This window comes from Pleurodeles waltl, chromosome 11 (assembly GCF_031143425.1).
Source record: "Pleurodeles waltl isolate 20211129_DDA chromosome 11, aPleWal1.hap1.20221129, whole genome shotgun sequence".
In the NCBI taxonomy this organism is placed as follows: Eukaryota; Metazoa; Chordata; class Amphibia; order Caudata; family Salamandridae; genus Pleurodeles; species Pleurodeles waltl.
Window position 1 is genome coordinate 285780505 of NC_090450.1, and position 12452 is coordinate 285792956.

The window sequence follows — 12452 nt, forward strand, 5'->3', positions numbered from 1 at the left end:
TGTTTAGCAAGCTCCCTAACTCCTGCTCTTCAGGAAGGATCTCAATCAACACCTCATCTACGTGCAAACCCCCCTCTGCCTCAGATGATAGACTCTCAAACTGCTAATTCTCTTGCATCCCTCCCTCTTCCCCATAAATACTATGTTGCACTGTAGCTAAGTTCGCACTACATGAATACATACATGGGACCCTACGACATCAATTGCTTCATTTATTTCTGTGTCAGAAACCAATGTAAGAATTTGGGCAGGAACATACTAAGTATGGTTGAAACCTGTGGCTCGACCGTGGGGCAAATTATTCTTCAGTGAACATTCAAACGTGAACGGAATCTTAAATGGCGCCTAAATCTCTGAAAATGGCAGAATGCTTTTCGAGCCTCTCTATGAAAAAATATTGACATTAGGGCTTTAGTCACATATATCAACATTGTTTGCCTGACCCACTTGCAAAGCATTTTAGAATCTTTTAAAAATAAAGAATGTAAATTCGAGATATGTACCTAATTCTCAGCTTTTCAGCTGCACAATAAGAGACTAAAAGCAATGCAGAGAAATTGTCACAGATCTGGAAATAAAACAAAACAAACATACCATTGCAGCATATCTTCTACTCGAGGCACGGTGCAGTACACACACAATTTGTGTGCCCACTACTTTCAAGTCTGTCTGACAGCTAAGCGAACGAGACAACCCACAACAAAACAGTTGCGTTGATCAACGCCACTGTATCTAGGTGTGTACAGGTAAGCGGACTCCTGGGCGCTCCCACCAAGCTGCAAGCCTAACTTCAGCCCAACCTCGCGGCCATTTAACTTATTCATCGACTGTTACTAACAGGATTTCGACGAGGCTTCCAATTACCAGCGATTCGGGGCAGACGCTTCACTTTACATGCGGGAAGCTCTGAAACTTGTCCATAAACATTACTAACTTTATGTGTGGTGGTATGTGGTGGGGGTGAGAAAGTAGGAAACGACAGAAAGGTGGCTGTGCCAAAGTTATGTACAAAGTAAACATGAAGCAAATCGATTTTTTTCGGTATCTTAACAGAAAGAGCTGTAAGCTTAGGATACCTTGGTTATAAGAAATAAAACGCTTTATCTTTCCTGAAAATGTAATATCGACCAGAATCTTGCAACGACAGGCATTGGACTGAGGTAATACATTGCAAGGTCATAGAATGTACCAGGTGATTTACTGAATACAAAGATAAAATGATGAGTAGAAATGCGAAACTGGGTATCAGTTGAAAGAAAGGCCCCTTGTAAAAACATGTTCACTCTAATTTGTCCAGCGGCTGTTCAGCATGGCTGGACGTTTCTTTAAAAAAAAAAAAAACGCTATGAGGCACCCAACAATGGTAGTATCGGTGCTTAATTTGAGCCTATGGTTTTTGGTGCGGGGCGCCGACCCTATTTTTCTGCTTCAGGCATTTAGTACGAGCAAAAGAGACATATGGGAAAGATGGACTAAGAGAAAATCGAAAAAGCGTCACAAAGGAAGAAAGCTGAAAGCTGCAAGAGTGAGCTGGCGGACAGGGAGTGTCTGTAAATGGATTAAAGAGACCCGAGATGGCTTTAGGATAACCTGCATCAGTATTCTGTGCTCGCACATTTAAATGCAGGAGCCTCGTGTTTCAGACAAGAGCTTAGGGCACCTGCACGTTCTATCTACAAATTAAGCACTCGGTAGTATCTAGGTCTGTGTTTATATTGCTGGCAGAATAGCGGTGATGAAAACATCTACACCCTCTGTGTTGCACGCCCTCCCTCACTCCAAGATGTTACCCGCCCCGCCCTCCTGGCAGCAACTGAAACAAAAGCGTTATACCGTGGTCAGCGCTGGCTGCGTCATATCGCTTCTTTAAAAAAAACTTTCAGTAGAACTGCTGTGCAATATGGCAAAAAAAAATGCTTGCTTTAAACTATGCCTACAGTCAGCTTTTAGTTGCCTGTCATTGAAGACATTTTGTGTACTATACCATTATATGCAAATTCCATCCTGTACCAATTTAATAAATGCTAAAACCCCGGTGTATTACCACGTTTTCTGTGAAAAAAGTGAGTGACTTTTTAACTGGACTATTGACAAGGAAATTCAGGAATTTTCAATTGCAGCTAAATTTAACTACAAGTAGGTTATTTATCTCTGTGCTGCTGTCAGCATTTGCATTTGCAGGGACTAAAACTCATTTAATCCCAGTGTTCACTGAAATGAAAATGATCCACTTTAAAATATGCAAGTGATTAAGGGGTCCCAGATAGAAACTGAAGATATTTAGAGTGTTCTCTGTGCTGGGTACAGACAGCTGAGGAAATACCACACCCAATTCAATGAGGCAAGAAAAACAGCCCTAGCTCACAGACTGGAAAACAGTTCCAACAATTGCAAAGAGATCTTCAACATCAAAGAATTCTCCAACCAACCAGCTTCCTCCAGCCCCATCACCCCTTCACAAGACCTCTGTGACAACCACCCCAATTCCTTCCACAACAATATTTTCAATATCTACAGCAACTTGTAGCCCAACACAAGACACAAGTACCCATCAACTAGCTGCTCACCACCACCAAATGGGACCACCAGGTCAGTAACTGGAAACTCATCACCCTAGAAGACACTGCCAAAATCAAGAGAACAATTCACTTTGTGGCCCCCACAGACTCCTACCTTCATCATATTTTCAACCTAGGAGGAACTTTGATCAGCTCCTACCTCACCACTATCATCAACACTCCCATCAAATGTGGAACCTTTCCGGACAATCGGAAACATGCAGAAATCAAAGTTGTCCTGAAAAAAAACGCGGGAAACACAAAAGAGCTCTGCAACTACAGCCACATCTCACCCCTTCCAGTCTCATCCAAAGTCACGTGAAAAGCTATCAACAAACAACTCTCCAGCTATCTCAAACAACCCCACCAGCTAGACACCTCACAATCTGGAGTCTGCAATGACCAAGGCATGGAAACTGCTCTCACTGCAGCAACTGACAACATCCAGACCATCTGGAACAAAGGAGAAACCACTGCACTGGTACTATTTGACCTCCCCACAGCCTTCAAAACAGTCTCCAACAGCATCCTCATCACAAGACTCCACAACTCCCGAATACCTGGACCCGTCCTGAGCTGTCTCGCCCCCTTTCTCTCTGACAGGTCTCAGCAAATTAGGCTCCTGCCCTACAACTCAGAGTCCAAGATTCTAATCTATGAAGACCCTCATGGATCACCACTGAGCCCTGCCCTCTTCAACATCTATATGGCACCATTCAACCATTTCATAAGATTTCACTGAATCAAAATTGTATCCTACGCAGACGACACCCAGCTCATCCTGTCCGTCCCAAACAACAATCACACCACCAGGAAGAACTTCAACAACTGCAAGTCTAACATAGCAAACTTGATGAAACACAACTTCCTAAAGCTCAACACAGATAAAACGGATCTTCAGGAACAAGAGCTCTCCTTGAGAATCCTTTTGGTGTGCAAAAGACCTGGGACCCATGTCCACCCGTACCGACCATGCACAAAACCTCAACATCATTGTGGATAACAGACTCATGATAGTCAAACAGCGAAAGCCGTCACAACTTCCTGCTTCTTCCTCCCTCGTATTTCCGCAAAATATTCCATTGCACCCCCACTCACTGACTACAGACGCAAGGTCAACCAGGCTCTCATCACCACCAGCTTAGACTATCGCAACACACTCTATGCTGACATCACAAATCAACTTGAGCAAAGACTACAGACTACCCAGAAGGCTGATGCCAGACTTATCCTCAACATTCCTTCAAAGGACACATCACACCCCACCTCAGAGAGTTACACTGGCTACAAATTCAGAAGCATTGCCAATTCAAACTGCTCACCCATGCAAATAAAGCCCTCCACAATGTCTGATGTACCTACCTCAACCACCACCTCAACTTCCACCAACCCTGCCAGGCAACTGCCATCAGCCTCATTCCAGTTTGTGCAAATACCCTTCATCCTGAGGAGCAAGTCAGAAGGACACTCCTTTTCCTCCATCAACGCTAAATCCAGGAACCAATTTCCACACCACATTATGACCTCCCCATCCCTTCTCGAATTCCACAAGGAACTGAAGACCTGGCAATTCAACTAGGAGTACAATCGACCTACTAATCTACTCAAGCAGCTGGATTTCCCATTGGTGATAAGCGCTCCATACAAATCCCCTTAACGTAACCAACACAGTAGCACATCCATCTAAGGGTCTGAAGAAAATAGGCTGCGTAATCGTGCCCTGCTCATTCACATAGATGGACAAACCATAAAACCTGCAAGCCCTACTGTTCAAACAAGAATGTTTTCAACACCTGTTCCGTATGTTCAATCCAATTCAGAGAAGATAAATAAATCTGCATTCTGAGGTTTATAAAATCACATGGATGTAGATTTATTTATTTTTGTAATCCAGTGAAGTTTTACAGGTTAGATCTGGAAATGTGCCCAAGTCACAGGTCTTTCATAAGTACTGCAGTAAAACTAAGGTGAAATCCATTTTTGCACACAGAAGTATAAGTTCTATAGTTCTTAATTTGAAGAAAGAAAAAAAAAATCAGATGGAGGGTGTAGGAGGCTGGCCTGGCTTATAATGGTACCTTGTGGTACTTACACCTTGTGCCAGGTCCACATATCCCTTATTAGTAGATTAGTAGTGTTCTAGCAGCTTAGGCTGATAGAGGTAGCTATAGCAGAGCAGTTTAGGCTGAACTAGGAGACATGCAAAGCTCCTACTATACCACTTATATCATATAGGTACTATATCATAAGAATCACAATACTCAGTGATACTAAAAATAAAGGTACTTTATTTTAGTGACAATGTGTCTGAAATATCTCAGAGGATATACTCCCTTAGGAGGTACGTAAAATACACAAAATATACACACAAACCAAAATCAGGTAAGTAAACAGTTAGAAAAGTAGTGCAAATACTGTAGAATACAATAGGATGCAATAGGCCTAGCGGCAACATGAACCATATACTAAGAAAGTGGAATGCGAACCACTTAGGGACCCCAGGCCTAGTGTAGTGTGTAGAGGGTCACTGGGAGTGTTAGAAAACACTAAGGGTGTCCAAGATACCGCACCCCAAGACCCTGAAAAGTAGGAGTAAAGTTACCCTACTTCCTCAGAAACACACTAAAGTCGTGATAGGAGATTCTGCAAAGACCACAACAGACTGCAAAGCACTGAAGACGGATTTCTGGACCCGAGGACCTGTAAAGGAAGGGAACCAAGTCCAAGAGTCATGAAAGTGTCCGATGGGGCAGGAGCCCACTAAACTCTAGATGAAGGTGCAAATTGGCTGCCTCCTGGTGAAAGAAGCTGAAGGTTTTGCAACAATGGAAGATGCCAGGAACTTCTCGTTTGCACAGAAGATGTCCCACCACGTACTGGAGGATGCAGAGTTGTTTCCACGCAGAAAGACAGCAAACAAACCTTGCTAGCTGCAAAGGTCGCGGTTGAAGAAAATGGGTGCTGCCCGGGCCCAGGAAGGACCAGGAGGTCGCCCCTTGGAAGAGGAGACAGAGGGGGCACTCAGCAACACAGAGAGCCCACGCAGAAGCAGGCAGCACCCGCAGAAGTACTTGAACATGGGTTCAAGAAAACTGAGCACGACGGTCGTCTCAATACTACAAAGGAGGGTCCCACGAAGCCGGTGGTCAACTCAGCGAGCTGAGCAATGCAGGACGGAGTGCTGGGGACCTGGGCTGTGCTGTGCACGAAGGATTCCTTGCAAAAAGTGCACAGAAGCCCTAGTAGCTGCAGTTCACGCAGTACACAGGATTACTCCCTGGCGTGGGGAAGCAAGTACTTACCTCCACCAAATTTGGACAGATGGACTACTGGACTGTCGGGGTCACTTGGATCCAGCTCCTGTGTTCCAGGGACCAGGCTCGTCAAGATGAGAGGGGACCCAGAGGACCGGTGAAGCAGAAGTTTGGTGCCTGTGTTAGCAGGGGGAATATTCCGTCGACCCATGGGAGATTTCTTCATGGCTTCCAGTGCAGGGTGAAGGCAGACAGTCCCCAGAGCATGCACCACCAGTTGAGAAAGTCGGCAGGATTAGGCGCTACAATGTCGCTGGTAGTCTTCTTGCTACTTTGTTGCAGTTTTGCAGGCGTCCTGGAGCAGTCAGCGGTCGATCCTTGGCAGAAGTCGAAGAGGGAGAGGCAGAGGAACTCTGGTGAGCTCTTGCATTCGTTATCTGCTGAGAAACCCACAGGAGAGACCCTAAATAGCCATCAGAGGAGGATTGGCCACCTAACGCTGGGTTAGCGCTGGGATGCCTTCGGGTCACTACGCGCTTTATAAATCCTTAAAACTAAACTAAACTAACCAGGTAACTACCCATCAGGAGGGGTCTCTGATGTCATCTGCTGGCACTGGCCACTCAGAGGTCTCCATTGTGCCCTCACACCTCTGCATTCAAGATGGCAGAGGTCTTGGACACACTGGAGGAGCCCTGGGCACCACCCCTGGGGTGGTGATGGACAGGGGAGTGGTCACTCCCCTTTCCTTTGTCCAGTTTGGCGCCACAGCAGGGGCTGGGGATCCCTGAACCAGTGTAGACTGGTTTATGCAAAGAGGGCACCATCTGTGCCCTTCAAAGCATTCCCAGAGGCCAGGAGAGGCTACTCCTCTCAGGCCCTTCACACCTATTTCCAAAGGGAGAGGGTGTAACACCCTCTCTCAAAGGAAATCCTTTGTTCTGCCTTCCTGGGACTGGGCTGCCCATACCCCATGAGGGCAGAAGCCTGTCTGTGGGTTGGCAGCAGCGGTAGCTGCAGTGAAAACCCCAGAGAGCTAATTTGGCAGTACCCGGGGTCCATGCTGGAGCCCTGGGGATGCATGGGATTGGCACCCCAATACCAGATTTGGCATGGGGGGACAATTCAATGATCTTAGACATGTTACATGGCCATATTCGGAGTTACCATTGTGAAGCTACACATAGGTAATGACCTATATGTAGTGCACGCGTGTAATGGTGTCCCCGCACTCACAAAGTCCAGGGAAATTGCCCTGAACTATTTGGGGGCACCTTGGCTATTGGCAGGGTGCCCTCACACTTAGTAACTCTGCACCTAACCTTCACTAAGTGAGGGTTAGACATATAGGTGACTTATAAGTTACTTAAATGCAGTGTAAAATGGCTGTGAGATAACATGGACGTTATTTCACACAGGCTGCAGTGACAGTCCTCTGTAATAATTGTCTGAGCTCCCTATGGGTGGCAAAAGAAATGCTGCGGCCCATTGGGACCTCCTGGAACCCCAATACCCTGGGTACCTAGGTACCATATACTAGGGAATTATAAGGGTGTTCGAGCGTGCCAATCACAATTGGTAAAAATGGTCACTAGCCTGCAGTGACAATTTTAAAGACAGAGAGAGCATAAGCACTGAGGTTCTGGTGAGCAGAGCCTCAGTGACACAGTTAGGCACCACACAGGGAACACATTTAGGCCACAAACTATGAGCACTGGGGTCCTGGCTAGCAGGATCCCAGTGAGACATATAAAACACGCTAACAAATAGGGTTTTCACTATGAGCACTGGGGTCCTGGCTAGCAGGGTCCCAGTGAGACAGTAAAAACACCCTGACATATACTCACAAACAGGCCAAAAGTGGGGGTAACAAGGCTAGAAAGAGGCTACCTTCCTACAAAGGGCAAATACACTGACTTACTTTTTCACACCTTTATTTTTGCACTTTCCCTAAATCCCAAACATTTCTGTGTTGTTCCCTTAAAGCAACTGATTTACTCTTGCCATTGACAGGAGTAATTATTCAACCTTATTCTGGTTAGGCAGGGAGTTGAAGAGCAGATTGTGAACACTAACAAACATGTTAGTTTGTGAGTGTTTACTAACTCTCAAGTCATGTTCACCCTGTACCACCCATTACCTGCACCCTTAAACCTGTTCAGAGATTTCCTGACACAAAAACCTTTGTGCGAGGAAATAGGGTGTATTATATGGTGTGGTTGTGAGACCTCACCGGTAACACATTACCGACCATTCTAGGAACAGTCATGTTTCACCTCGCAAACCTTAGCTCGACCTTAAGAAGCTGTGGCTTTGAGCAGTCAGCCTTCACCTAAGGAACTAGTCTAAAGCATCCGAACTGAACCAAAACACTCAAGAAGAAAACATGATGTTAAGAAAGCCAACTCCGATTTATGCATTTATGGACACCAAAACAAAAATGATCCACCAGAGGGGTCCTGATGCTAAAAGTTGACTCGGGTCTGCTGGACCCAGAAGAACTGTTGGAGTGCAGTCTGATCATCTAAAAGGAGAGTTATAGCAAAAAGTAGGAAAATGCTTGCTAGACCAAAGAAGACTTTGAGGGATGTCGACCACTATGGCCAAGGTTGCCCCACCAGGACTGTGGACTGAAGTGTTGCCCCAGGAGGACCCTGTCGACTGCATCTTTGAGCAGCTTTAGCATCCTGCTTCTGTTGCATTAGGATCACGCTTAGAAGCCAATTGCAAAGGACCACTGACACTGAAACTGGACTGAAGACTTCTTTTCTTGTTGAGGTAACTGTTTCTTCTGACCTTGCAGATCCCCTTGACTCTCTCCCTGCTGGAGGCTGTAGCCCAAAGTAGCTCTAACCACTTTCCACAGGCACATTTTTTTTTTTTTTTAATCCAATAGCCAAATGCACTAACTTTTCCTATGCTTGTTTGCTGTTAAGTGAAAAGTCTTGATGTATTGTTCTTTGTAAAATCTATATCTCCAGAACCCTCTGGTGGATCTTTTTCCTTTTGGGATCCATAAATCTACAAAATATAAGATATGTTTATAAATTGGTGTCAGATTTCTTGAGATTGTTTTTTCCACTTCAATTGATTTGGTGCTGGTTAAATGCTTTACACTTGTGTTTTTGTTGAAGCCCAACTGCTCCAAGAAACTGCTATCCAGGGATGAGCTACGATTTGACAAATGAAACCTGACCGATCCTAGAAGTGTTGGTATTACATGCGAGGTCTCACAACCACTCCTTATAATACACCACATTTCCTCACAGTCAGTAAAACCATATGTGTGCAAAACTAGCTTTTCAGAAGTTTAAAAAAGTAGACTTCCAATCAAAAATAAGGTTGCTTCGATGTTTAAATCTGACTTCTAACTTGCAAGCACAAATTACTTTGAGAATAAGGATCATTCTGTTTTAGTAAATCTGTTTTCAACCAGACCATATGCAATCAGGAAAGTTCTATGTGCCCCCTCCTCCCCGCGCCACACACACTTACTTTTCCCTTTTTACTAGCATATCTATTTGGATATCTTCGTGTGATTGGAGAGGGTCACCTGCAGATGACAAATAAGATTCATGTAGATTTGGAAAGAGGCACAGCCTCTCCTTTGCCCCTAAACCACACCACCACTCTACCATGCACTTGCCATGGCTATTAGATCTAACTGCCCTATATTACGGGAGCAATTAGGCTGGGGCAGAGTACAGCTGCGATGGTAAACAACAGCATTATAGTGTAAGGTGTTTGTTCTACTTAGAATCACTGCAGTACCAGCACTTGCAAGAAAAGGTACCTTTGCAAGGATCTTTTGGGTCTTTGGCCATGGGTTATTCCCTGGATTGCTCCATGGAATGAATCTTTGTAATCTTTAGGACTACTCGTTCAGGGGCATGCAAGCATATCTATCCCCAGACAAAACGAGAATCCAATGGATTGATTCACGGGTACTATGAATGCCCAACGTATGAGCAAGATTCCTCTTTTGTCAAGAGGTTTGTGAACACCATGTGAAAGGTAATCCTACGGATTCTCATGATGCCTTGGATTGTTGGAGTGACAATAACCAGTTCACTCTGCACCTGGGGTCAGAGAATCAATGGAGACTCCCCCCGGTATTGTGCAGTAGGGTGAGGAATTCTAGGGCATTCCTTGAACCTTGGTGAAGGACAAATTGGGGAACTACCACCAGCTCAGGGGCAGCAGGCCTGAGCACCATCTTCACACCAGGCCATGTAAACTTCGGTGGAAAATACAGGCACTCGATTCTTACTTGTTAGAGGTCTGATAGGCAGATGTCAGGTGCAGAAGTGGAGGCATGAATACCACTGACTGGTTGCCCCCATCCTCACATATTCATTTTTGTAAGCGTTTGTGCAAAACGAAAAAAACGTGCTGAGGAATAGTTACAAAAAGTCCTGAGCTACAGTAAAAACATGCTGCACAACTGTAAGATCTGAGCTTTGGTGCAAAGTCAAGCCATTGTTTTAGATAAACATTCAAGTACACATTCTACATAATAGTAATAGTTCAAAAGTAAGCTGCATAAAATGTGTAATTTTGAGGAAATTAACACGGTAGAGCTTCGAATTACATGTGATAGTCTCCTTGTGCCTTGCATGGGCCTGTTTTCATTTGGCCCTAGAATTTCATACAAAGCCAGATCATGATACTTTAGCAGATCTGTCTTTGTGTCAAACTGTATGAGGATGTGTGCTATTCTTGCCTACTTGTGCCCTATGTATAGACAAGACGTGGAAAGATGTTCTGCGCCTAAGAGCCATTTTGTGCTATGCTCACATCAAGTTGTCAGCACAAAATATATTTTGATTAATGCTGTTGTTTGCATTATGTCAAGCTGCTTAGCAAAGTCATACCCCGCGTCCTTAAATTGGGTACACCATGGTGACTGGGAAATCAGACAATCTCAACGACCAAGTTACACCCCTATCCTGGAGGCTCGGGCTGTGGGAATGGATAAAGAAAACTGTGACGTGTTTTTGCACTTCCTCCTCATCATATTGAGATTTGTGCTCATCATCGCCACACTTCGAGGTCACAAAAATTCATCACACTAAAAGAATCATACAAATATTTTAGCCTCACAACGAATGAACTCCAAAAAGACACACAGGTAGTGGATGTGGCACTAAAACATAAAGTTTAGGAATGGAATGGCCAGTATTCACAATTTCAAGTCCAAATTAAATACATTACAAGCACACTCAGAAGAATCACTATCAAAAGTCTCAGAGAAAACACATGTAAACTACTTCTATACTTAAGCAAATCAGAATTAAATAAAGAATCTAGTCTTGAATGCTCGAATTCCAAGAAAGAGTAGAGATATGAATTTGTCTCACCATCTTTTGCTTTTTTTTTGCCCAGACTGGGACTTCTGCTCTAGGAATCCATTCTGCTTACGGGTGGAAAAAATCTTCTGTGCTTCTGAAAGTGATACGCAACTCTGGCGGGGGTATTTTCACCATCATTATACTTGATTTCATTTTAGAAAGTTTAACGATTGGGTGATACTCTTGGATCTGAGGAGGCAGCGTGAAGATTGATGATTCAGTCCTCAGATTGCCTTGTTTGGTCCAACATTGTTAAATCCCGGACTGCAGCTGTCCTCGGATCTTTCAGTCTGAGGTTCTTCTAGCTTTCCAGCCTAATTACGGCTGAGGCTCTCCCGTGGCTTTACTGCCTGCGGCTGCTCTATGCTATGACCTGTAAGCCTGATGCGGCGCTGGGTTTTCAGCCTGAACCTTGTTTGTGACATATCAACTTTTCCTAGCATCATCAAGCTCCTTTATGACTTCACCGCTCAAAACTGATGAGGTATGTTGTTTGTGGCCGCCATTTACGCATTCATTTGGAATTTTAAGAGTGCAATAGCCAATAGGACTGATCGGAACGCGTCCATAACTACATAAGAAAAAACCTCACATCAATAGCACTCGCAACGAATGCAAGGCCACTTAGACAGCGGAAGATGAAGAGGCAATTTAGCTGGCGCCAGTCAGTATTATAATTTGTTGCGCACCAGCCTCTTTACATGCCCGTGCCTATGCATCAGGTGGGGGCGAATAACTATTGTTACCGACTGACTTTGTAGTCAGCAATTGTATTCTAATGTTCCAGAGAAATATGTTATTTTTTGACGCATTAAAATTAAGGGCCTCATTATCCCGGGAAGAGAGGAAGGAGTTTACGACTGGGAGGCAGAGGAAGGGGTGATAAGTGTTGATTCCACCTGCCAAAGCCGGTATCCCCGGGTCTGGGAACACATGCACCAGATTAACCAGATGTTGATTCACATTCACTGAAACAGCTAGCAGGGGCTCTAGGCCACACTGCAGCAGTACTGTGGAAGCATCCAATCTCGTCCCTGCACGGCTCTCCTGAGCCAGCTACCCTCCTCTGCAAATCTGACACAATATTTACCATGTTCTCAAAACAGGTGGTAAATGGCAGAGGACAAGGTGAGGTATTGCGTAAGGAATGGGGAGTAACATGTGGACAAGGACCCTTCATTCATGGGCCCACGTGTTATTGCCTTTCGAGTGGAATAACTTATATACCTGTTATTTGGTGCGGGGATACTGGATACAATTGGACAGTATGTGCCCCTAATAATATGACC

General features: G+C 44.7%; 1 protein-coding gene across 2 annotated transcripts in view; it reads right to left on the bottom strand.

The window, feature by feature from the left end:
* DZIP1L (DAZ interacting zinc finger protein 1 like) overlaps positions 1 to 12452 on the bottom strand; it is a 390767-nt gene that overhangs the window by 351346 nt on the left and 26969 nt on the right. Inside the window, exon 1 of one of the 2 annotated variants that reach the window (XM_069213557.1) lies at positions 595 to 683. The exons of the other annotated variant lie outside the window; for it this stretch is intronic. Coding sequence (XP_069069658.1) covers positions 595 to 597 — 3 coding nt within the window. The 5' untranslated portion in view covers positions 598 to 683. Of the gene's footprint in view, positions 1 to 594; positions 684 to 12452 lie in introns of those variants that run through there. 2 annotated transcript variants of the gene reach the window in all.